Source organism: Zonotrichia leucophrys, chromosome 14, assembly GCF_028769735.1.
Source record: "Zonotrichia leucophrys gambelii isolate GWCS_2022_RI chromosome 14, RI_Zleu_2.0, whole genome shotgun sequence".
NCBI classification, from domain to species: domain Eukaryota; kingdom Metazoa; phylum Chordata; class Aves; order Passeriformes; family Passerellidae; genus Zonotrichia; species Zonotrichia leucophrys.
The window spans coordinates 78,892-105,504 of NC_088184.1; the positions used below are offsets into that span (position 1 = coordinate 78,892).

Sequence of the window (26,613 nt, forward strand, 5' to 3'; positions counted from 1 at the left end):
GTATTCAGAGCTTGTAAACATTTCAGTTAAGGATCATATCTTAGAATACCAAATTAACTGCTGAGTTACTGTTCACAGAATCATGGGATGGCTGGGGTTGACACGATCCTTAATGCTCATCTCATTCCACCCTCCTGTGATGGACAAGAATCTTCCACTGGATTAAAAAAAACCCCAAATGCCAGAAGGATGAATATCCCAGCCCAAAACTTAACAGAAGTTGTCATCAACACCAGAATATTAAAACAAAGAATCCTCCTCTCATCCCAGATGCATGTAGCCCTCTGCACACAGAGCATGGAATTTATCCAAACTTATCCTCTGTAATTTCTCACTGAGAGTTTCAAGCTTGAGCAATGACTGAAGTGCTCTCAGGATTACTCAGTTTTCAGATGACTTGGTTTTCAGCAGCTCTGAGTTTCTAGTGTTCTGAGGAACACATACTTCCTTAATGCCCCAAGACAGCTCTGACAGGCTTCAGAAAATGCCACAAGAACATTCAGTTACCAAGAAAAGTTTTATTCTTTTTGCCAGTAGCTTTGTTAATTGCACAAAAAAAAAATCTTTGCCATTTAAACATTTTCACACATCCTATTCTGAATGACAAATGTTAATTAAAAACAAGGCAGGAAAATAAAAATTCACAACCTTAATGAACTATGTGATCTATCATTGAGGAAAAAGGAAACTGCTTTTCTTACAAGCTTTCACAAGTGTCACATTTTCTCTTTAAAAAGGAGGGAGTTAAAAAAAGCAAACTTCTAAAATCTTCATGAAAAGAAACTTTACAGAATTGTCAACAATATTAGGACAACATTTAACTAGCCAGTTTTATTAGAGCATCTCTCAATCCATTGCTTCCCCCACTTCCCTCCCTCAAATCCCAGGCCTAGGAACAGACTCAAATCCACATTCAGAGGCTACAGACATAAATACAAGAATCTGAGTGAGACTGACAGCAATTTCAACTGGCATCTGGAACGGTCTGGATTCCCCCATTTCCATCCCTCCTCTTCAGAGCTACATCAGAGCTCTTTGGTCTCCTCCTGCTTCTCCTGGGCACACCTGTGACTGTACAGCTGTCCAGGCAGCACTGCAGCCACTCTACAGCTACCCACAATGGCTGAAAGCTGCAGTCAGACCCTTCCAGGATAAATTACAGTGTTAACTAGTCCACATCTGCCACTCCCGCAGAAATAACCATCTCCATTCTTGGGAACTACAGTATTTCTAGAAACAAACCCTGCAGCAGTGAGCTGCCTTAGGACTGGTCCTTTGAATTCATTATGAAACACCTGTCACAGGACTTGAGAGCTCCTTTGGCATTCTCTCTGTATCCAGAGGCACCACAAACTAAGATACTCCATTACCATTGCTCACACCATCCACGGTCACTCTGGTGCAAGACACCAGGGACAGGGGGGGACGCCACTGAACTGGCTCTGCACACGGGACAGTACCGCCTTCTTCCTCCCAAAAGATTTTTTCCATCAGTCTCATTTCCTGCCTCCAAACCCACAACTTCCCTCAGATGCCCACAATGCACAATTCATATGAGAGATTTTTTTTTTACTATAGTATGTTTAACAAAGGACTTCAGGTGCTAACCATGGAGTTCTGAGTGGAGAAGAACAGTGTGCCAAAGCAGGTCAATGGTTAGCTATGCTGGCAATTTTACATGCCTTTAACGTGAATACCTACATACAGAATGGCAGTGGCATTGCAAAGGAACACAGGTGTAGAACTACCATCGCCCACACACAGTGGCCAAGAGGCAGTGAGGTCTGACAGCCCTGTTGCCAGGTGTTCACTATAGGATATAAGTAATGCAGAATACAGCATTAGCCCACAAGGAACAGTCATCACAGGAGGTGAAATACTCAAAGTAACATTTACAGCATAAGGCATTAGATGTTGTGATTCAATGAGTATGTGACAAAATGAGTATGTGACACTTTCCTTCTTTCTTTCTTAACAAGGTGTCCCTGAACCATACACACATGCTGCACAAAGCAGGACTGGTAAGAAATCCTAACCCAGGGAAAATTTCCTTACACAGCCGTTACGTTCCTAGGAAAAAAAATAAGGTGGCAGGGGCAGATGTCAGGAACACAACCTAAATTGTATTTGTCTTCTTTCCTTTCAGAATCCCAGCTCAAGGGAGGAAGGAGATTGTACCACTTGAGAAGTGATTTTGGCCAAAGTTTCTCACTGGCATTTTTCTAACACTCAAATTTAAAATGCAAGAACACTACCAAAAGGCTAATACTGAGAATTGGAAAAAAAAAAAAAAAAACAAAAACCCAAACAAACCAAAAACCAAGTCACACCCCGTGCATTTTTTGTGACAGGCATCCTTTGGACTCTGGGTTGCTCTGCTATCTACACTGAGACAATCTCTGTTCTCTAGCCTTGGCATCTGCAGTTCATGTCACCCATCTCTAGACTAAAGCTCAGCAGTGGTCTTAGCCTCCCCAATCTCAGTTATTGGTCTTTCTAGAAGTTGGTATCTGGCCATAAGCAGAGTTCACAGATACAGGGAGAAGGCTCGTGCTGTGCCATCTTGTACCCAAAGTAGTAACACTAAGAACATGTATGGAAAACCTGACATGTATAAAGATCACTAGGCAGTACACAGAAGTATCCCTGTGAGGTAGGTAACCATCACCCACCTTTATAGATGGGCAAACAGGCTGAGAGATGTGACAACCATGCAAAGGCCAGAGAGCGTGGAAAGGAGCTCAGGAATCTCAATCTCTTGGATCATTCTTCTCTCCCTTTTCAGACTCACCACTCTGCTTGTGACACTGCTGCAATCCAAGACACCTTTGTAATTATTGACTACAAGGGTTAAAAAAAACCAAACAAGTAGTAACATAACATAAGCTAAGGCCAGGAACAAGTAAAATCTCTAGCCCAGTTTTATAGGCACTATGTTTGTCTTGCAGTGTTCTATGCAAAGGTGTTACTTTCCAATGATGTTTTGGATGGGCTATGATGAACCTTTCAGGAGTCTCATTGACATACGTATTCTCCTATTTTCAGTACAGTTTGTATTCCCTAAGCTGTAGTTGTCTGTACAGGGGAAGACATGGATGCAATGTGTTATCTTTAACAGTACAGGAATTCCTCCATCAAGGTGGGGAAGTGGAAGTCTAAAAAGAAACTGAATCAAGACAGTGTTACACTCAACTCCCCTTACCCTCTGGAACTGCCCTTCTCCTCCATGGGAGGTGCCTTGTTCTCTAACAGTGGCTAATTAGCAGGCATGCTCCTCACCTTACTTGGGACCAAGGACCCTGTCCCCTTGATGCAGAGAGTCCAGCACTTGCATTATTTCACAGCAAAGAAGAAAAGGGATTGTTAGAAACAGCATCTTGGACTAGCAAACAGAGGAAAATAAAAGCAGCCAAGCAGCAGATTTCTGGCAGAGTTGCCTCAGAGCTTCTGAACAATTGCCGCTGTTTCATCTCACGACTGTCAGTGCATGGCATGGATTTTTCTAATTAGACTGCAACAATCCGAGCCCCCTCCTCCCCCCTCCTGCCACAGTGGAAGGCTCACCACAGCAGGTCTCAAAGTTTGTGTATAAAAGGAAATGGAAAGACAGAGATGGACTGGTCCAGAGTTAAAACCCAGTATCATAATAATATTAATCAATCATCATCGTATGAACAGTAAGAAGGGTGCAGCCTAATGGATGTAGGCCCTGTACACTGCGGACATGTCGTTGTCAGATTGGTCCAAGGCTTTTGCTCGTTTATAGACCTAAAGAGAAATCAGAAAAGGATCAGAGCCTGCTCTTGTGTGAAGCCTTTTCCCAGCAGAAAAACTCCTTTGCTGACCACTGCAACCAGAGAACTGCACAGGATGTCAAATAATCCAAGTGCAGATCAGAAAATGCCAGGTCTTTCTGTGTTTCCTGATGTAACATTCTAAGCGTCTCTACAATCAAAACAAATCCAATGCTACCCTAGTCAAAAAATATTTCAATCACTGTTCCCTTGTCGTAGAGATTATGTAATTCTTTGATCTGTGTCTCCGATTGACAAATGGCACTGTTGAATAAATGCTAAAGAACACATCTAAACACTGAACAACTCTTACCTCGTTGGCAGCAGCTGCCATGGGAGTTGGGTGGTTGACAGAATCGCCCAGTGCAATAGCTAATCTAAGATCCTTCTGGATGTACTTCAGGTAGAAATCAGGTTTGAAGTTTCCTTGCAAGATATCTGCGGAGAGGAACCCATGCAAAATTAAGCATGACAAAAGTAAGCCAAGCCAATGCTGCAGGGGGCTGTAATTCAACACCAATCTCTCTTCCCATTGCTGATCACTACTTTTAACTCTCCTGTTTTTGCACTCTCCATCTTCATTTGGCCACAGCAGATTAATATCACTACTGCCCACTGACAAAGTGAGCTTTCTAAGCAGCTTGTTACCCTGCTGCAATGAAATCCTGACTTAAGCCCTAAGCAGTCCTAACTCAGATTCTCAGAAGTCCCAGCCATGAAGGGGAAGGAATGGGAACTCAGCTCTTCATTTACAGAATGCTCAAAATAACCATTATCCCAGGTTGATGAAGATGAGATTGTTATGTTCTACCTTCTGCCACGATCTGAAAAGCTGCTAGATTGTAAAAATGATCTGTAAGAAAATAATGTAAGAGAACTTTACTTTGGCACTTCTGGTCCAGGAAGATGCTGGCAAGTTGTCCCTGATTGAGGATATCCAGAAGGGTCTGCTGGGACTGGCCAGTCACTTGAGCCAAAGTCAGTCCTTCTGCTATTGTTGCCATGAAGCTGCCTTGGACCATGTTCACAATCAGCATCATCTTGGCGGCATTGCCTACTTCACCTGGGAGTGAGACACACCATTGGGATTCCTCCAGAAGAGAAGTAGCAGCCCTGCCTCCCTAGCCCACACAGCAGTGACACTGTTAGACTGCTGTCATCAAGCACTTGGCATCTCTCCCTTGACCTGAAAGACTTCAGAAAATATTTCCATTTTCCAAGCACTCAAAGGAATGGAGAAATAATAAGAAAATATTATTTAAAACCGAAAGTATCACAGATCCTCCAAAATAAGCTGGCATTCAAAAAAGAAGCCTTAGCCTGCAGGCTCTGAAACTGGCCAAGTTCCAGAGCAGCAAGCCAATTTCCCACACTGCCCACAGAGAAAAGGTGACATATACATCTCAGACTCCTTGCTGAAATTCCCAGTCCTTGCACTAAGAAATTGCTATCAGGCCCTCCACATTTCAATTACCTAAGAAAAAAGAGGTCTTCCCCATGGCTTGGAAACAGCTGCTGCAGTCCTCATATAAACCCCTGTCACCAGCTGCCAGGATCACAAGCATTCCATCATTAGAGAGCTGCTGGTTTCCTGAGACTGGTGCTTCCAGAAAGCGACCACCTCGGGACACTATCACCTGGGAGAAGAACATCTCTGGTTAGCTGTGCATGAACAGCAGCAGGAACATCATTTAAGGCATACCTGCCACTAAGGACAGAAATTTAAAGCAGAACAAATAGCTCCAACAGGAGAGGAAAGCACTATTGTGATGTACTCTGCAAAGTGTGATTAAGACCAAAAGGGTCCATGCAAGACCCTCCAGCACCCATCACTACTGTGTATATTTTAAGCAGCTGAACTGACACGCTTTAGTCATGGCACCCTATACGGGCCAAGGGACCAATGTTGAAGGTGTATATGTCGCCTAAGAACCCCAGAAGATTGATCATTGTATTTTCCCCTCTTTCCCACAGAGGAAAGGCCTTTGACAGATCTCTTCAGCCAGATGTTTACTAATATGGGTGATCTGCATTCTGCGAATTAATGTTACACACCAGCGCATCAACAACATGTTTACTTAGAACTTGACAAAACCAGTTCCCATTCCTTGTAAAACTACACATGCTGCCTTAGGGCAGTGGGGAACAAGCAAGACGCCAAAAAAGAAATCACAGATACCACAGCAGAAGTAATCAGAACACTTCTAAAGAAATCCTATAATAATATTTCTATAGAATGAAATGTGAAGGCATTAATTTTCCCCAACCAGAGCACTTAAACTAGGCAGATTTTGCATTTCATCACTCATTAATCTAGATAGGGTTTTACTCACGAGTTTGCTACAGAATACCAACCTGTCTACAAATATTTCTTAGGGGACCAAAATTTGGCTATCTGTTTGCAATGGCGTCAGGTAACAGCTCTGCCAAATCTACAACTTCGCTGGTATCACCAGGGAACATCTCATCCAACACTGTTTGCTGGTTAAGACTTGACAAAGAAGACTTGTCTTGTTTGCCTGGAACTTGAGACTCTCCCAAGGACCTCTAAAAGTTTTATTACCAACAGAAACTGAAGAACTTCTGCTGAATGAACACCTGCTGCTGTTAAGAGGCTCAGTTTGGTGATTACCTGGGCCAGCTCTGTGACTGTATCTGCATCCACTGTGGACATATCCACATAACACTTCCCTGGGCGAATCCCCTGCAACACTCCACTCGGACCAAGCACCAGCTGTGGAGAACAGAAGAGCGGTAAAGCAATAGGGTGTCTGCAGAGAAACCCCACTTCTGCAGGAGTCCAGCTGAGTCTGGCGCTACAGTGGCAGACCCCCAGAGGGTTATCAGAACCGGTCCTCAAAGACTTCATTTTTAAAATGCTTAATTTTTGTTAGGACATTTATTTTTACACAGCTGCACTGCTCAGGATGTACAATGACCCAGGGTACTGTGGTTAGCAGGAATCGGAACCGGCATTCAGTGACTGCCATCTCATAGTCTAACCAGCAGGGGTAAAATAAGAGCTAATCCTTACATCCTTTGCTGCTTTTGGATCTGATACACAGGCAAACGTGATGTCACAGGTGGAGACTACTTCAGCAGGCGTTCTTCCCAGCCGTGCACCCTCCTGGATGAACAAATCACACTGCAAAAGGCACAAGTCCAAAGTTGAGAAAAATATTAAATACCAAGCAAATGGATTCTTTGCATTTTGCTGTAAAAATTCTACTGCAGGACACAACTCCAAAGGAGACAGGCATGTTAATTACACAACTTTGTCTTCTTCTGTTGCTTTGTCTACACACACACACACGTGTGTGTGTGCAGGGCTTTTTTGCAACTTTTCTGAAGAAGTGGTGAAGAACTTTGAAAGAAAGACACAAAGAAATAAAACTCTAAGGTGAAACAGTAAGAAATTTGTGGGTTTGGCAAGAAATTATTAGGGGGAAAAAAGGAAGATTTAGGGAAAAAAATTGGTTAAAGGACATAGCAACATGTGTTACTGGATAGTAATAGGAATATGCATATCTGAGATGAGTGCGTTTCAGAGGGCTGCTGCTTCAAAATCTTAGCTCCTTCTTACCCTATCCCCTCATATCAGCCATGTTTTGCTCTTGAAAAAAATAAATCTTAGTCCCCTTTTAAAAAAGTAACCACAGTGCCCTTCCTGCTCTGCTATTCCACAGCATCTTACAACTACCACATCTCCCCCAGCTACCTATATTCCTACACCACTACAAAGAGTAACACTGTCTAGTATATAAGTGCAATGCAATATAAGCTCCATTTTCAGTTTGAATACTCCTATAAAGCCCTTCTCCATCCTGGTCTCATGACACAGCAGGTCTTTAACAGAACACTTGTTACCACATGACTAGCACAATAGATGTAGACTAACCTGCAGCTGAGCACTGCATCTTACCATACCCTCAATCTCCTGGGATAACTCTGTGCACCTGGCCTTTTTGGCACAATACATCTCATGGCAATTCACATCAGCAGTATTTTCATGGCTATTCACAGATGCACAATACACTGACCATGGCTATTCACTTCAGCAGTTATTTTCAGAGGCATGTTACATCTCATTCTTCAACACATATATGGGTGTAATATACAAAAGTGTAATTTTTCTGACAACTCTCTCCTCTCACACAAAAAGGCAGTGGGGTGAGACTGCTGACATAAGAGTGACCACACTAGAACAGACCACAGCTGCACCTAGTCATGCCCACCAACAAGTACATAGGAAACAGGACAAAACAAGGTGGCAAGCATATCCTTGTGTTTCTTTGGCATCCCCTCCCAGACACCACTGACAGATGATTCCATGAGATACAGGGGGTAACTGAATGTTTAGCAGAGGCTTAAGCACATGCCTACCTTCTCAGCAGTCCGGTTCCAGACAGTGACAGTGTGACCCATCTTTAGCAAGTTGGAGACAATGCCACTTCCCATCAGACCAAGGCCCAGAAATCCTATCCTAAGGGTATAAATAAACATTAATGCAAGAGAGAGTAATCAGTGTTAGCTTCTCATGGTGCTGGAAATGACAAAGAGCAAACTGGAGCATCATCAGCACAAAAAAATACCCAAACAAACATGTTCTTCTGCAACCACAGCTACAATGGGCAAATACTGAGCTTTAAAAGCAAGCTGAAATTTATTTTGCTTACCAAGCATCCGTAACAATTTCCTGAACAAAGTCTTTAGCCTATTTCAGAAGATCACCTAAATATTAAAGGTTTGGATGGTCTGGATTCTTTTTGTTAGTTTGGGGTGAATGGTTTATGTGTGGTTTTTTGCTTACTAAAAATTGCTGTTTGTGTGCTTTCTGTTGACAGTCATTGCTTTACTGAAGTTAAAGGGCACACTTAGAAATGAGCAGGTGCTTCTCTAATTATTAATCTTCTGACTTTAAAACTAAGTCACACATACAATGTTTGCTTGTATAATTGAACAATACATTAGTATCCTAGTTTTGATAAAGTCTAGCTAAAACTACTGTGCTAAGCATCATGCCAGACCAAAGACCTAGTCCCTGTTCTACAGCTGCCATTTCAGACAAAGGAAGAAAGGAAGTATTGAACCAGCACAGGTCACCATCAGTCCCAGAGAACAGCCTTTCCTTCCTCCCACAAGCTGGAAAGAATTTTGCTCCCTCCATTCAAAAAAGAGAGACTATGCCATCAAGTCCCTATGATCACCTACAACAAAAATTCCTCTTGCAGATATTGCTGCAAGAACCATTTTACCCATCATGCAGTTTCCCATAAAACCCAGAGTTTTCAAAGAGATTCTGAAGCATTCAGTTATATCCAAGGTAACACCACAACAAAAGCTACCTGGCAAATCCAGTAGTTAATTCTGCAGAAATAGCCACAATACAGCAGCACCTGTCTTCTCCCAGCTAGCCATGCTGCCTTTTCTCTTTCTGCCCTTAGACAGTGCAGAGCAAATCACTACAGGCTCCTTATATGGCCCAAATAAGATCTACCTATTTTCAAGTCTCGAAATCAGCAGAGGTATTCCTTCCTTCACAACCCACCTCTGAGATGCACTTTCCTGAGAGACTGTTTTCCCTGAATAGCTTCATTGTTATTTTTGTTCCCCTGCAGTACAAGTGAGAACTGGCATCCCACGAGAACTGCCCCAACAGCAAACAGCAAGAGTGGCCTGAACTCAATGTGAACAGAGCAGAAGTTACAGGAAGCTCAAGCTAGCCTTCTCTCACTCTATAAAAGAGAATGGGTGTGTTAGGAGAAACCAGAAAGCTCGTGTGCCACACAGCAAAGTTTTTGTGATGGGAGAACGCATCTCCCTCTTTCTTTTGTCTTCTGCATGCTCAGGAGAGCTATTAAATGACCCCAGTCAACTAATGGAGAGAGATCCCCTTTTATCTTCCTATCTCATGCAACACTTTGGAATACTGCTGCTAACACCCTGCAGTGGGACCTACTGAAAAAAACAACTGCAGAAACACTCCGAATTGCAGATGCATCCAGGATAGAATTTACTCTGAATTTTGTATTGCACAGCCCCCTTTGAATTTAGCTGCCTCTCTCCCACCTTGTCCCCCAAACAGTTTCACACAAGGAAAGAAGCAATGTGCAGTTAAAGGGAAATGTTAGGTTTATTCATTCTCAGTGACAGGTTGGAGAATGGCTGTATGTGTGAGCTGGGAAGGAAATGGCTGAAGTGCATTGGAGATCTTACTTTTTGTCTGTAGGTGTGATGCTGCCATTGACTGCTGTGCTGTCTGCTGCCTGGATGGAGGTGGATCCTGTCTCCTGAGGGAGTGGGATGGGGAGACAAGGGCAGGGGGGTGGGGAAAAGAGAGGGGAAAAATAATAATAAAAATAATTTAATGCACAACTCTGGAAGAACCGCAACACCTCATAACAATAAACATCCATCAAAATGAAGATTTGCTTTACCTCTTCACAAACCTTCAGCTTTTTTGTGATGGCTTGATAGCAGACAGCTGGCTGTATGGAGAAGACAAAGCATTCAGGGGAAGGACAGTGCTGATTTACTCTGCCGAGCAAACAGACCATATCCTTATTCCACAGAATCAGGGAGCTCACCCACCCACCACCACCTTCAAACCAGGACAACTCAGAGGCTTTCCTCAAGCGGAGAAAATAAAACCTAAAATATATTGCAAGATATTAAGATCATTCTTTCCCACCCTGCCCCAGCAATTCACCCTGTCTTCTGACAAAGGCACTGCAAACTCCCTTCTGTAGTTCCTATAACAGGCTCTTCTGGAGGCACCAGAACCTAGGCCATCCCTACTCCTAACATTTAGCTCTCTGAAGCCTGCCATGAAGCCTCACATCTACACTCACTATGTCTCTGCAAGTTGTGGAACCAAAACCTTCTGGTTAACATGAGAAGGCATGTAGAAGGCTTTCTACAAATGCTAAGGCAAAGGCTGCTTCTCCCCATGCTGCTTACTGTGAGCTTGTATAGATAAAACTGTTAGCAGCTCTTAATCCTTCTGGCTCTGCCCAGATCCTCAGCGAGATATAAATCCTTTTATGCTTAATTTGATCTTTCCTTTTCCTCCTGATGTTCACTGCTGAATATAAAATCCTGCAAGACTTCTGACTCTCAGGAGATAAACAGGCTGTATTTTACACGGCGCTTTTCTGGTCTTGGAAGTTCTCTTGCAGCATTCAGTGAACTGGCAAGCCTATCCAGATGGAGAATCTGACAGGACAACCATCAAAAACAATCAAACAACAGGATTTTTGAACATAAAAAAAGCTTTTCCTGTCCATCCTGTTCATTCTACACAATTTATTACATCAGATCTGTCAAAAACTAGTGGTAGACAATCTTGAATTACTTAAAACTATTCACTGTACTTAATGCTAAATCACTCTAAATCTTCAGGCTTGGAAGTACTTCAACTAATCTAACTGCCACCCCCTAAAGAAGAGAATTCTGGAGCTCTTTATGAATACCCCTTGTATTCAGTTCCAGCAAAGGGCAGGACTCCAAGCTACCTAGCAGCATGATCCTGTCTGCCAAATCCTTACCTTCTCTGTCTGGCTCAGCAGGAAGTGATGAAAGTGTGGATCACTGTCCTTCACAGGCTACAAAGAGAGAAAATACAGCCTCAGAAATAAATCGAGAGAGTCACTGAGTTACCACAGCACAATTCCCTCCCTCTCCTAAGCTGCATGAGAGCAAGAGCATAAGGCAGAAAACATAAAATGTATCAGCTGTCACAAGGAATCTGTTTCAATTAAGTAGTTTACATTTTGTTTCATTCTCAAAACCAAAGCCATTCAAACCAAATTCCTCATTTTTGGACATCTGTAGGAAAGAAGTATACAAGCAATATTAACATGGGAGGAAGAAAATTCATCTTGCACTTCTTCCTCTCCCAAGCAAATGAAAACACTTAATTTCCAGGTTCTAAGTAATTCCATAAGGCAGCATTCTGAGAATTGACTGAAGATTGTCACATGCCAAGCAAACCCATCCTAACACCAACAAGGACTGAAGGCCCAGATCCCTCATCTCCCCAGCGAGCATCACACGTACTAGCCTGGAATCACACTGCTCTTACTCTGCTTTACTGATCACTCATTTACTCAACAAAATCGAAAGGGTTTCAAAAGCTGCTTTGTGAAGGAAATCAAATGTAAGCACCCCATGTGATAGCATTCAGACACGGAGAGACTATCCAGATCACCTCTACTCCTGGGAAGTCAGTCACAGAAATGCTTTTGAAACAAGAAGTATAAACATTAGTACAGCAAGTTTAGTGTGAATCTGCAAGTAGTTCCACAGAGACAGAAAACTCATTTCCCAGCATACTTCTGAACTATCTGGGATATTGTTCGACTTTGTTATACTGCAATATGTTCGAACACAAGAAGGTAAGAACAGGCTGTTTTACAGCCAGACAAAAGGCTCTAGATTTGCTGCCACAAACTCATAACATAGAGGTTGTAAAGCTTCTCACCTCGCTCACACTCGGCGGCCATTTAAATCCAGCCACTGTTCCAGTCATCACTCTCTTCACTGTACTTGACTCTGGAATTGTGAGGTCCTGAGGAGACAGAAGGAGGATCACAAAGAGCTTAAAATCTGGCTCAGGAGCAGGTCACAGTATGATGATCATTCGAACACACATAGAGAGCTCCGAAAGCACTACAAAAGCCTTCAATTTCACAGGTCTTTCCATGAGCATTCATATTTAAACACGGAGTATTAGCAATACAGGTGAGGTGAGAAAAAGCATCAACTGCCAGCTAAGGATTTCAACCAGATTTATGGTTTCTGGAGAGTCCATTCTTCATACCTAAGAGGAATCACTGCATTTGTGCACTTATGGAATGAGCAGAAAACAAACATGCTTGATCACGTACTTTCCTCTGGTGGATGCAAAACGCTTATCAAATGAGTGAAGAACACCATTACAAGGAGAGGTCTGAACCCTTTTAATCCTACCCTGTCACAATAGAATAGCCTACCTGTTATCAGGAGAACCTTCAAAGCATAAGATTGACAGCCACATCTGCTCAAGTTTGCAGAATCCATGAGTCAAACTGGTATGTGGGCTGCCCCATCAGCTCCACAGCCCCAGTTTGTAGTATCATGATAGCACTTAACATACTGGGGCTTTTACTGTTGAGCAGATTAAACTTTATATTTTATATCCCCAAAACATATAGGTTAAAATAAGTCTCTATGCTATAGGTCATCAATATATGCTATAGACATCTAGGTTTTTATGCTACATGAAGAGAACGCACAGGACTTCTACATAATACGTGCTGTCTTCCTCTGACATGAGGGTTCAGAAATGGAGTCACATTACCTCCCCCCCGAAATTACTTCCTGAAAATGCACAATATGCCTTAGCATCCACACAGAAGCACAAGAGAAGAACACTGTTTGCAAAAACAGACAGAGTAAGAGTCCTGGAGGAGTAACCTAGAACGATGCAACTGTCCAAGGGTTAGCAGGACAATGCAGACATCAGTCTCCAACCTTGTAGTGCCTAGGGAGTCTCCTGCATACTCCAGCTGGTGAAGTGTGGAAAAAACCCGCTTTGATACCTATGAAGCTCTGCTGCTCCTTCAAATATATTCATATAAGCCTAAACGTACGAGTATGTAAATGATCACGTATGGCCACAGACCCTTTTTAGACAGTGCACACCTCAGCAAAAACCAGATTCTTGATTTTTATGCATTCTTATTACTTGGAGGCCAGAATTTGGACTGGAACAGAAGAAAAAAAACCACAAATCCTAGGATCATATTAATTCAGGACAACAATATAAACGTTTTCTACTCTAGGGCTAAGAACTTGAGGAATTTATGAGAACCAGGCAAGAAGACAAGATTTTAAAATTATTTCATAGGTTGAAAACCAGTATTAAGGCAGTATTGTTATATTTTCATAGCAATTATTTTATATGCCACTTTCAAGAAGCTGTAAGGCTTACTTTCCTACCTCATCCTGCTTAATTTCCTGGTTTGTGGCCAGGAAGTTATCACACAGCTGGCCACCACTGTGTGGCAACTTTAAAACCAGTCTGCTTGTCAGGTGCAGTAAAATAATGTCAACTACCACAATTAGCTCACTCAAAGCACTCTGATGTCCTAAGGTAAATAACACAGTAAAACCTATGCATGCAATGTGTCAGCACAATCAGAATTCTCCCAGCCATTAGTTTTGATTAATTTTGGAATGAATCTAGCTCAAAGACACAGAATCATTTTGCAAGTGAAAAAAAGGTCCTGTGGCTTATTTAAACAGAAATATGTGGAGACACAACATGCTTATAGGAAGACACTTAGAAAAGTGAAAACTATGTTGCCAATGAAGCATTTTCCTGCATCAGTCAAGACAAGTTCTGTAATTATTAGTTTTAATTTATAAATATGCATACATTTCTCTCCTCCTCCAACTTCCCTCAATAGAAGAAACTGATGGGATCTGTTACGCAGCGTAATTTCACAGGCATCAGTGCTACAAAAGAGCTAATATTTTCTTTAACCGCTTAGGAGTTGGACTTGATGATCCTTGTGTGTCCCTTTCAAATCAGGATATGCTATGACTCTACTCTATGATGCCTTCACAGCTAATATCTGAGATGATCAGCTTCATTTTACCACATCAAGATAGTCTGCTGTTCAGCCAGCGAAGGCCAATCCATTCACAATTCCAGAGAGCAAGGACCACCATCTTGACTTGCATCCTGACTGAAAGAAAAGACTGTGAAGCACATCGTGATCCCCTTGAAGCACAGATGAGCAAGCACGTTGCCATACGGTGTTTCAGTTGAGGTCTCCCAGTTGTCTTCAGGTTTAGTCACTGATGAAGGATATGACTTGTAATAATCCACCAAAATAAATATCCATTTGGAATAGGAAGATCTAGACCGCAACAGTGAGTTCCATAATAAAAAGGCTGGAACTCTATATGAGGGTAGACAAAGTGCTGCCACAACATAGAGAAATATCAGGGAAGTAGTAGGAATAAAATATTAAGGCTCCTTCAGAATGGATGATGGGAACATATCCTAAAGCACAGAAGCTGAAATGAAGACAATTCTTCTGGTGGATTCCCCAGGCTATGAATTTCTTCTTTAAGCCCTAGCCCTTAAAGATATCTCACTCTTTGTGAGTACTGAGGTTGAAGTTGAGCAACTACTTATCACCTGATCATACGAAGCAGATGAGATGGGAGAAGTCAGGAGCCAGATGAAGACCCATATCTCTTTGCTAATCCTTCCCACACAAATTGAACTCGAGGGATGACAAGACGAAAGAATGGAGTCTCCTGATACAGCTTTCAAAGCCCTCTCAAAGATACAAACAGAGCCACTCACAGCAACTAACTGCTAAAAATCACAGGAAGAATCAACAATATGCTTGCCAATTGGTATCAGGCAGCCAAATGGTCTAGAAGTAGCAACATGAAAAAGCTTAAAAAAAAGGGATACTGAACTGATTCTTCCTGCTGGCCTGTTAGTCAAGGTGCCAGTCAGACCTCAAGTCCAGCTGCCAAGTCCACGGGCACTGGCGGACATGCACAACACAAACCTTCTCATCCTTGGGTGGACGCCCCCGCTTTCGGGGGCTCTGATCCTGGGCTCTTTTCAAGGGTGATTTTGATCCTCTCTCTGACGAGACAGAAGAAACCCTCTTTTTTCCTTCCCCTGTGCCCTTCTTCACCTTTCCTTCAGACAAACTGGCTTTGCGTTTCTCTTCACCAGCAGATTGCTTGCCTCTTTCTTCACTGGAATTACGCCGATTCTTCTCTTCAGTGGAGTTATGGGAAGACGCCTGAGAGATTATAGAATAGAAGATGGTAAGGAAAGAAGAGAAGAGATGGAATGATTTTCATGCAAAACCAAGGATGTGAAGGACCCCGTGCTGATTACTATCAAGTAAAACAACAGCACAGTAACTTGAAAACTACGTATCTGTTAGACCTTTGGAGTTGGTGAATGAAGTTCCTGGTTAGTTCTCCTGCAAAAACACACCAGTTTAAGTAAGCATGTAACAGAACAGGCCACCTGAAGACTTGCCAGGACTGCTTGCACTTCCAATATACTAAAGACAAGATTAGTTGATACCAAATACTTAAGACTGATTTATAAAATCATCACAAGTAGATCAATTAGCCTCTTCAGTTTCTTCATCATTTAATAATCCAATAATCACTTTTCCCCACCAAACAAGATTTAACGGGGAAGAACAGAGGATCGGAAATAAACCCCAAAGGAAGGAAAACCCAATCCTCCTCAACTTGCCAGAGACAACAAACTCCTTTCACATAACAAGGCATCTAATCATCGTTCATGCCAAAACCTGTTTTAAAGCACACAGTGAAAAAGAACCCACTCACCTGGTCCTTGCCTTTGGTTTTTCTAAGAAACTCCTCTACAGCATCCACAGCTTGCTGGAAGCGCTTACCCTTGTTAATCTTTATCATTTCCTCTTTGTGAGGGTGATAAGGCTTCAGCTGCTCCACTTTGATCCAAGCACTTGAAACAAAAAAAGAAGCTAGTTATATTTTCCAAACCGCAGCCCTCTAAATCCTCCTGCTTTGAGAAACACACAGCTACATTTTCTCCTCCAGCTCTACTAATGACAACAGCCCAAACTCACTTCCTATCTAGAAACTGAAGGGCTGCTATTAGTGAATTCAGTGAGAATTTTCTTCTGGCACTTTTGTTATTTCTTAAGTTTTATGTCCTCTCATTCTAGCACTGTCCCCCTTTAAGCATTATTCTCTACTGATAAAACAGCTTTTGGATGTGATCACAAGACGCATTTAAAACAACGGCAGCCCAATGACTGCACTCGTTTCACCATGAGGAACACCCACAGACCCACACTTCCAGGTAAAGTAGGCAATACCACTAATCTACTCGAGAGTAAAGTTCACCTAACAATTCTCAGCTATCAATCCCTGGTTCAAATATATTGAGCATACAGGTGTCTAAAAAACTGTAGGAAAAAAGCTCCAAAATTATGCATTCTCACTATAGAGATGACCACAGAGTTAATACAAAAGCAACAGCTCATTGCTGAACTGATTTCTGATGTACCCAGGTATTCTGTATGAAAACAATAATTTTGTTTATGAGAAAAAATAACTATTTCCTTTGCCTCTGACTGGAGCAATCAGACTTTCTCTTGGCCCCTGGTATTCCTACGTTACATAAGACTATTCACGTATAAAGGTTTTAAATATTCCCCAGTGCAGTCTAGCTTCTGCAAGCAGATGAGGTGATTTAAAGGCTGCATTTTCAGACACTGTATAGTTAAACTGAAAAGGAAGACTAAAACAACAAAAAATAATTGCAATGCTTTGTTGAATCTTGATTGTTTCTCCTCTCTCCACAAAATAAACTCTAAAACTAAAAAATATTAACACTTTTCTCCTCACTGGCAATAGCAATTGTTTGTAAATTGCTTGTAATCAGGAATCAACTTTAATAAAGTAGAATGAAACATTTTGGGTCTCACTTGCAGAGACAATGCCTGCTAGAAGCTACTGGAAAATGCCAGCATCCTTTCCAAAGAAGCCAGTGCTCTGGCATGCAAAGATGAATCCTTTCACTTTGTTTACATTGGTTTTTTAAGAACTGACTTATTATATAATAAGACAATTCATTGCATTCAGACTAGAATCTGAGTCCAGCAGATATTCAGGGTATCTCTCACAGCCGCCCAGGCATTACTGTGAAACACACCTTAAAATTATCTTACACTGTAAAGCCTGCCTGTATGACAAACAGTGACAAACATCCCTGTGTACCACAGGGAACCAGCTCATGAGAAGCCTTTCATTATATGTATAAAGGAAACCAAACTTTGGACCACAATATAAAAAAAACATGTTAAATGTTGTTGCAGGACTGAATTTCTAAATAAAAATAAGTTATTTTCCCTCAAGGCATTCTCTTAGGTTTCTGCACATCCTATCACTCCTCACTGCACAGGTTCATTAGTTTCCTTTCTCATTCTTTTTCCTTTGGTAGGGAGAAAGCCCGAAGTACAAAGCTTTTTCTGGTTCCTAGCTTCAAAGATGTATCTTGGCACTTGTGATCCACCAGGACAAAGAACTAGAGATCTCAGAGACAAACTAATAAGTGAAAAACAATCTTAAATGCTGCCTCAGTTAAAAATAAACTTTAAAAAAGCAGGGAAAAAATTAAATTGGTCTTTTCCTTTCCAGTTTTTTTATGCATCACCTACTTGGACAACCTTCCATAAGAGAGGAGTATCTTTTGACACCAATGTCCACAAACCAATTGCATGCAGTGTTTCAAGCACTTGAAAACTAAAGAACTTTTCACCAAACAAAACTATTCATGTTTATACACAAGATCTCAATACCCTCAAGGCCAATAAGCCCAGTATTTAGATCAGCCTCAAGGATACAACATATAAAATTAATTACTGTTTCTCTCCTGATTCAGCAATGAATCAATGCATGAAAAGAATATTAGTGATGACACTGAAGATGTCATATTTAAGATGACATTGCATTCATACTGCTGCACAGTCACCCAGCAACTCTAAAGAATGGGCTACATGCAAAGTGGAAAGATGTAATAAAAATACCTATTAGCAATGGCTTTCTCTTTTCATTTCTTCACACTGTTCCTCATCGTCTCCAAAATACCACTCTTAGAAAACCACTGCCTATTTCAAATCCACATTATTAACATGAACAATAGGCAAAAGTTAGAATAAGTAGAGACAAGTATGAAAGTGACCTGCAGTTACACGGAAACAGTGGCACAGATAGATGCAGAGACACCAGACTGAAATCCATGGCACAGGCAAGGAGATCTTCAAACCTTCACCATTCCAGCCATTCTCTTCCTGTCTACAGATACGAACTCCTAATGATAAGCTGCAGAAATGAGATGGAAGAATATCCACCAATCTTCGTTTTTTGCAAACCATATAGCTAAGGATGGAAAACAGTAGCACTGTATCTCCAGATTTCTGTTTACCGCAGTCTGGGAAAAATTTTATTGCTTTAGACTGTAGCACTTTAGATGCCCACACTAAATGCTAACACAACCAGTTCTAAAAATCAAAAGAAAATTTCTTAGTTATTTACAAGGCCAGTGTGTGTGAGCATACAACAAATCAAGACAGATTTCCTTTGTTAAAAGGGAACATCCCAACCCTCATAAATTAAGTAACTCAACTAAACTCTGCAACTTAGGACATAAACTCCTAGGAAAAAAATACAAAAATGACTATATCATACTAGAATAAAGGAAGGGATATTTAGAAGAAATCCAGAAGCAGGGCAATACTGAAGGAAATTTAAGTATTATGTTTTTCAAATTTGTGCAAAAAAATACCTCCTCAGTACGAGACAGAAGAGTTTTGTCTGTAGTGATTTACAGCTATGGTACTGTGCTTGCAGGGATGTTGAACAACGATCCAGCTGGCTCTGCTACAGCAACACAGAGCTCTGCATGGGATAATCAGCCTCACTGAGAAGTACCAGGAACACAAGTTCACCCACGCCATCAGTTCAGCCCATCCCTCCAGACCCTCAGATTACTAAGGTGTATTTCCAACAGCTGGCAAATTTAAAGCAAGTGTTTTCTCATGTCAGGACCTGAAAGAACATTTCAGGTTCAGAAAGACTACAGGATGTAGAAAGACTACATCCTGAATTTACTCTCTCCTTGAAAACCAGGGAAAACAGTGGCAAAAGAAAAAAGTAGGTGCTTTCATCCGAACAGGACATGGGGGATGGAAAGGTAATGAGCACTGTGTAAAAATTACTGTGCCTGATGGAAAGAGGCTGCAAATTATTACATTCATCTTTGACTGCAAGCTTCCTCCATTTTTTCCCTTAATATATAAAATCAAGAAGTGCCCCTTGACCCCACCATATTTAGTTTCACACTGATGCTACAAAAGGCTGTAAGGAAGAATGGGCTGTCACAGCTTCCTGTTAAGACTGTGATATACATGACTTGCAAGTCCATTTGGCTATCAGGGAATACCAAAGGAGGAAGAAAGGTGAATGGCTGTGTTTGTACACACATCTCTGAGGGCTGCAGGACCATCACTAGTATTTCTATAGAATCACACTGGAAAGATACCTTCAAAGCAATTATATCTTAAGTTTTAACAAATATCATAATGATTCTTAAGCCGGCTAAAAAATGTAAAATTTTTAACTGCATGGCACACACCAAGAAAGAGTTGCAGGCCAGCCAGTCTATTAGTTTTAACTACTAAAAGCAATAAATGTACATACACAACAAAATAAAAGTTCTTACTTGACTACTGAAATATCTACAAAGATTTCCTACAACAAAACTGTAGGAGATAAAAATAAACAGGGATTTTAAATACTATCTGAGAAGCACAGTTAGAAGCACAGATAAGAGGTCTAAGTTCCACTTCTAAACTAAATCAAAATTTTTGTTTAGATTCCTGTAATGATGTTGTTACATGCCTGTCAGGTCTATGGGCAGGAAACATCAACTGTTCTTGATTTTAGACAGAGAAACCTTTTAATGTGACTTGCCCTAAGAAGAGACACTCAGAAAAACAACTCCTAGGCAGACTAGAAAGAACACCTTATCAATTTGGAGAACAAGGTAATAAAGAGACATTGCATGATTGTCTTAATTGCACACAATCATTTAGAACAGGACATGGCTATTTCATCACTACTATGAACATCAGGTGGCTTTCACTGTGGGAAAGCATATATGTACTTCACAGTTTAAACATAAGCAAAATCTGCTTCCATGGGTAGAGAATCCTTATCTTTCAGAAAACCCATTCCTTCAAATGTAAAAGAAACTAACACCACCAACAGAACACATGGAGTACAGTGCTCTGTAGAAAATTTATCAAAAGCCAGGATTTAGAGCAGTCAGAATGCACTCATGCTCTCACCTCTGTATGTTGGACCAAAAGTACTCACAGCTTTCCAGTTAATCTATTTCCTTAGTCACTGCATCATTGCAAAGGCCTAATACACGGTAATATTCAATTTGCAGAAAAAGGAAAATGCATTTCCCCTGTGCTGTATCCTGATCTAGCCATAATTTCACAAAAAAACAAAACTTACACACTACACCAAAACCACTGCCAAACTCATCAGTATGTTTTTATTTACCCTTCTGCTCTGCTCATGCACATCAATTTTTACTTCTAAACATTTTTCTCCTTAAGCTTTAGTATGACAAACCAAAGCCACATGAGTCAGTGGGGAACAATTTGCACCCAGCCTGGAACAGGCGCATTTCTGGCCACAGAAGACACCTAAGAATCCCTAGAAGGAAGTAAGTCTAAAATAGGGTCTGACACCGCCTGCCTCTTGACAGACTGGCTGGCAACAACCCTCAGAAGTTCACGGGAGGGACTGTACTCAGAAATCAGCATCGCCTTTGCCTTCTATTCACTGGACAAGAGGTAAACAGCTGATGACCAGATCCTCTCCTGTTCAACCTCAAAGGGTAAGGCAGTAATACAAGAGCTGCAGCAATGGATCCATGGTACAGAAATGCCATCATACAGTGTGAACACGGCCGAAGAAGTGAGGTGCTAAAAAAGAAGCTATATGCACTAGAGAGTAAGTGCACTCCTCATCTCCCCTTGAACAGTGACAGCTCTGCACTCTGCTGCTCCTCAGGCTGTTCATAAGGTGGTGACATTCTCTCAGTTACCTTCAAAGTGCTGTTTATACACATACCTGAAAAAAGTATTTGCCAAACCCACTAGTTTACTTGTACAAAAGAAGTACAAAAGATTTCCTCTTCATCTTCACATATGAAGTGAAATAATTTCTATTTTTTCCTGATTTGGCTGATTATGCTCAAACACAATCAAACATATGAGAACTTTCTCAGGCAACACACTGGTTAGAACAGCACAACTCTAACCAGTACATCCTTCTGACATTCCAAGTTAGGACAGAAGAGGCACACAAGCTTCTGTCTCTTGTCTCTATCAACATTATTTGAAAGAAAGGTGATAGTCTTTATTTCTATTCAATTTTCAGGTACCAATCAAAGCAAGTAAATTTCTAATTCTTGATTATCTAGCATGATATGATTAAATTTCACAAGCTGGAAATGTGGGGAAGGGGCTACACTACAACAACCATACTACTTCACTGTGCCAGATGACCAAATCTGCCCTAGGCAGAGCTCTAGAATCTTGTAATAAATCCCAATTATTTTGCAGCTCTGAACTCTTCATTTGCAATCATGTTATTAATCTTAGCTACAGTATCCAAGATATTTGACCATTTGTCTTAATACCAAAAAAATCTGTATTTGATTCAATGTGAAATACAAGAATTGAAAACAAATAATCAGGACAGAAATAATCCACTTCAACTCCGAATTTATTAGCTCAAATAATCATATTTAATAACACCACCAAAAAACGTTCTCTAGCCTCAAATCAACCTTCACCTGCCTCAAATTACTAGAGATCCAAACATTCCCATTACTATGTGGCATTCAATACTCCACCATCAAATTTAGACCTCATTTCTTAATGGAAAAATATTTTAGTATTATGCAAAAATATTTTAGCAGTGAAAAATAATTTCCTTAAGAGCCATTCACCAAATGGCCTCAGTTCTTGTCATCTTTCTTCCTAAAAGTAATGGGGTTTTTAGTCTTCCACAGATATTTGCAATTTTCTTCTTTATTCCGTGACTTAATAGCAGAAAATAGAGAGAAAAACTGAAAAGTTATCAAAATAATTTTCAGTTTCACAAAACATCCAAGTTCTCAGGGGCCTTTTTCATTGGGTTTTTTTACCTAGTTTGTAATCATTTAAATCTAAGACAACTATTATTTTGCTCACATTTGAAATCATTAAATTCTGCTTTGCAAAAAGGAACTCTAAAACAGTTTTGGCTCTCTTATACTGTGAAGTCTTACAAAAGCACGGCTAGAATGTTTTCAATCAGCATGTAGGACAGCATATTCTTTCACAAATGACAATTATATAGTTACTTTTATTCCTCTGGCAGCAAAAAAAAAAAGAAATATTCTGAGCTGTACTTTTCTCATTACATGCTAAAACCTGACACAGTCATGTCACACCTAAAAGTGGTGAGCTATCACAGCAACTCAATTCCTAAAGCTAAGTTTTTATACCCTTCATACACCTCAGTGAGCAGATATAGCATGCAATAACAGCTGAATTTCTTTTATTGTGTGGTTCAAAGGGAATCCTTTACAATGCTACATTGCACTGTAATATTAGTAAATATTTCTTCCACAAAAGATCCACGTTATGTGGTACAATATTTTCCCCAGATGAAAACAAGGAGGTACATACTGATCTTCTGTTCCAAAAAACTTCACGAAGAAGCACTTTTTTCCTCGAGGTTTCTTCAGATCTTTAGGTGGGTTAACAATCTAAAGGTGATTAGAAATCATAATTAAAAAGCACATAGTGACAAATTTTGTGATTTTACCACCCAGTCTTCAGCTATTATAGATTTTTTAAAAATCTGATTAGGAGGATAACTTGCATTAATAAAAATTTGTTCCACTTAGGTAATCTTAAGAATTTAAACTTTGTCTTTACTCGCAGAATAAATTGCTTATCAACTTTAAAATGCTAGTAAGGAGAAAAGCTATCATTCTGTTACAAGGTGACACCTGTAGAGGACCCTGGTGTTAACCTGACCCAATAACCAAATGTTTATAGTTGTCAGCCACATTGACTAGTCTTTTACCTGACTCAAACTTACCTCAGCATGCTTAGCCCTCATACAACATGTAAGATAAAAGAAAGGTCTTTCTGAGAAGTAGAAGGAATACAAACGGCATATAAAATTCCTTTTTAAAAATCTTTCATCTGAAAATACCCCAACCAAACCAGAAGTAGGATCAAACCACCCTAGATAATTCTCAAAAACGACAGCTCTAAAACAGTATCTTGAGACGCCAGACTCCTTATTTCCATTACTTAAGACTGTACTGTTAGCCAACTTACTACAGAAGAAAAGAAACATGTCTTGCAGAAAGTGACAGGGACTAAACAACTAAATTTGGGAAACACAATCAGTTCCAGAGCTGGCTCTCTGTTGGCTTTTCATTCCACATGAACTACCAGCTCTTACTGACAGACTGAGATAACATATCAAATAAAGCCCTAAACTAGCTCACGCTTTAGATTTGTGGGGTAGATGTGTAAAAGAACAAACAAGAAAACCAGTATTAATCTACAACTGAAATGCTTTCAAGCAAAGCTTTCCTTACACAAAAGGAAAACACAAAAAAAAAACCACACCAAAAAAAAAACCACAAACCATGAAAAACTAAAAAAAAGCAACAATAAATACAAACAAATCTCACCTTCCCTGGCCATGGAGGGTAACGGCCGAGCTTCCCCCTAGAGAAAAAAAAGAAATTATTAGGCACTAGAACTAGAGAAAAAACTAACTATCCCAATGCCTGCTTTTTCATATTATGTCACGCTTTTCATAATAAGAGAGTTACAGTTTGCAGTCAAAACCTTCTGTTCAAGGCAGGACACATGGCTGACATCTGCACCTAACTCAGGTCTCTGGACAGTCTGTTTGACCTTGCTGGACTGCCAGAACTGAAGAGAAGAGTATCAGTAACACAGTCTGCAAGATACAAGAGTAATAGGCACTGCAGCACCATAAGAGTGGAGATTTCTTCACATGGAGCTGAAAAAAACACTGAGGAATGCAATGAGACCAAAGTTCAGGTTAAGAACTTCTATCTACCTGTCTAGAGCAGCTGGTGAGCAGATCAGCCACCAACTCCCAGCACAGAAAGCTAAGGTTCTGATTCGTGCAGAAAGGCATTAATAGCATGATCCCCTCAACAGGTGTTCCATTATCACTTTTTCAAGTGCTCACCACCACACTAACTGAAGGTATGAAGACCCATAGAAGAAAGGCACTACTACTTCTACACTTGCAAATGTTTCCATTATGAAAACTAGGCAATACTAGAAATAATCACAGAGGAGGAAGAGACATTAGTCTTAGCCCCCAGCTCACCAGCTTTCCTGGAGAGCTTTATCCTTATTTCACCCTTGTCACTGACTTGTGCTGCAGTACTCACAAAACCCCATTAGTAAGTGTCTTGCAAGAGACGGGCAAAGAACCTGTGGGGCCCAACAGCTCCTGACACAAAACTTCTCAGCAAGTGGCACCGCAGCACGCTGAGATGGCAGTGCTGCACAGAAGCCAGGGGCAGGCAGCAACACTGCCAAGAGCTGTGACCACAACCATGTCTCATATTCAATGCTTCCATGACGTACTGAGAAAAAAATTCAGCAAACCCTTTCTGCTGTCGCTGTCTTGTTGTTAAAAGTTCCCTGCGACAGCTCTAGGGACAGCACCTGGCTGTCATGTACAAAACTAAAGCAGGATAATCTGCATTCCAGCACCGAGAGTAACACTCCCCAAATTCTCATCTGAAATACATATGCTAAAAGTAACTAATCCTTACTTTGCTATATAAATTAGACAACTTCCCAGCACTGCAAATTTTTCAGATGAGAGCTGCAGTTGTCACAGTCTGAAGCACAGCCTTCTTTTTATCTGGGTTATCAGTATAAATGCATGCATTTATTCACGTGTTGGAAATCAGCTACTTCTTTGAGCTCTGGCAGGACAGCCTAGCCCATCCAGCACAGCGAAACCTATGCACTTAAGCAGAGCTTACAGGGCGCGGTGGAATGCTCTCACTTCTCCCCATCAGGAAACACGAAATCACAGCTCTGACTATCTGAGGGTAAGATCGCAGTGACAAGGGGAAACGGCTTCTGGGGGTTTCCACAGGGACACCCCAACCTGCAAGGAAACGCTGGACTGTTGTGTTGCTTCATTAAAGCACTGCCAAGAAACGGTGCGTGGCTCTCCATAAACACTTTCCATCTCTAACCCTTTTCGCATCCCTCGGGAGGTGAGCCCGGGCTTACAAGGGAACCACGCAGCGCCAGTCCTTCCGTCCCGCTTCCTTCATCCTTCCATCTGACACAGCTTCCGTCATGCGCCGCCCCCGCCAGCCTCCCCAGTGCCGGCCCGGCTCCCAGCCCAGCCCGCCTCCCGCCCGCCCGGTGCCCTGGCTCCGGGCTGCCTCCCGCCGCTCCTCCCACACTGCCCAAGGGACGGCAACGGCGATACCCGCAACCCGGCAGCAGCTCCACCACTGCACTGCCCTGCCCTGCCGAGCCCCACCCTGCCCACAGCCGCTCTCCGAAGTCACCGCGGGCTGACAGCGCCCAGCGCGGCCCAAACCGACTCGGCTCCCGCCGCGTCGCTCCCAGGGTCGGCTACAGCCCCGCCTGCGTCTCCGCAGCCGCAGCCTGAGCCCGCTAAAGGTGCCCAGTCCGCCATGCTCCGCGGCCGCCACCCAGCCTGCGCCGCCACTCACCACACCAGATCTCCGAGCCTCAGACTCACGGTCGCCATCTTACCGACACGGACCGGCCGGGCCGCGCGGGGGCTGCCGGGAGCACGACCAGGGGGAGGGGAGCGGTGGCCGCGCCCATTGGGCGGGCGCATCACGTGGGCAGGCGGTCCGTCACGTGTACGGGAGGGCTGTCAGCGGCAGTCGCCCCCTCCCCGCCCCCGCGACGCCGGGACGGCGGCGGCTCCCATGGGCGCGCGGGGCGGGGCAGAGCGCTGCCGTCCGTTCCGCCGGGTGCTCCCGGGGTGCTTCCGCGGCTGCTTCCCCGCCGTGGGTGTGGAGGGGCCGTTGCGCGGGAGCTAGGTGTGCGCATCGTCGGAAGTGTCGGAAGCAGCGCCGTGTGCCGAGCGCGTCGTTGGA

At 42.1% G+C, this 26,613-nt stretch overlaps 1 protein-coding gene across 3 annotated transcripts; it reads right to left on the reverse strand.

Annotated features, from left to right (window-relative positions):
- Window positions 1–498: 498 nt before the first annotated feature.
- On the reverse strand, window positions 499–26,346 carry GLYR1 (glyoxylate reductase 1 homolog). Of its 3 annotated transcripts, none has more exons than XM_064726143.1 (16): window positions 26,218–26,346; window positions 24,160–24,196; window positions 23,135–23,214; window positions 16,179–16,317; window positions 15,371–15,613; window positions 12,277–12,363; window positions 11,342–11,398; window positions 10,232–10,282; window positions 10,011–10,084; window positions 8,178–8,277; window positions 6,829–6,939; window positions 6,427–6,528; window positions 5,269–5,431; window positions 4,678–4,857; window positions 4,108–4,232; window positions 499–3,768 (listed from the first exon to the last, which is right to left on the reverse strand). In XM_064726143.1, exons 1-16 carry the CDS (start codon window positions 26,253–26,255, stop codon window positions 3,694–3,696), a joined length of 1,662 nt encoding a protein of 553 aa, XP_064582213.1. In that variant the 5' UTR covers window positions 26,256–26,346; the 3' UTR covers window positions 499–3,693. The 3 variants fall into 3 exon arrangements, with proteins under 3 accessions (XP_064582213.1, XP_064582214.1, XP_064582215.1); XM_064726144.1 differs by having other exon boundaries at window positions 6,427–6,523; window positions 6,827–6,939; XM_064726145.1 differs by lacking the exon at window positions 15,371–15,613.
- Window positions 26,347–26,613: the final 267 nt, after the last annotated feature.

Bases quoted from the DNA above. Each gene is read 5' to 3' on its own strand.
- GLYR1 (XM_064726143.1), bottom strand. From the start codon at position 26,255: ATGGCGACCGTGAGTCTGAGGCTCGGAGATCTGGTGTG. The intron at 10,283-11,341 runs GTAAGGATTTGG...TTCTCCATACAG, and splicing joins TGCTGAGCCAGACAGAGAAG to CCAGCTGTCTGCTATCAAGC. The intron at 8,278-10,010 runs GTAAGATCTCCA...TTATACCCTTAG, and splicing joins ATCACACCTACAGACAAAAA to GATAGGATTTCTGGGCCTTG.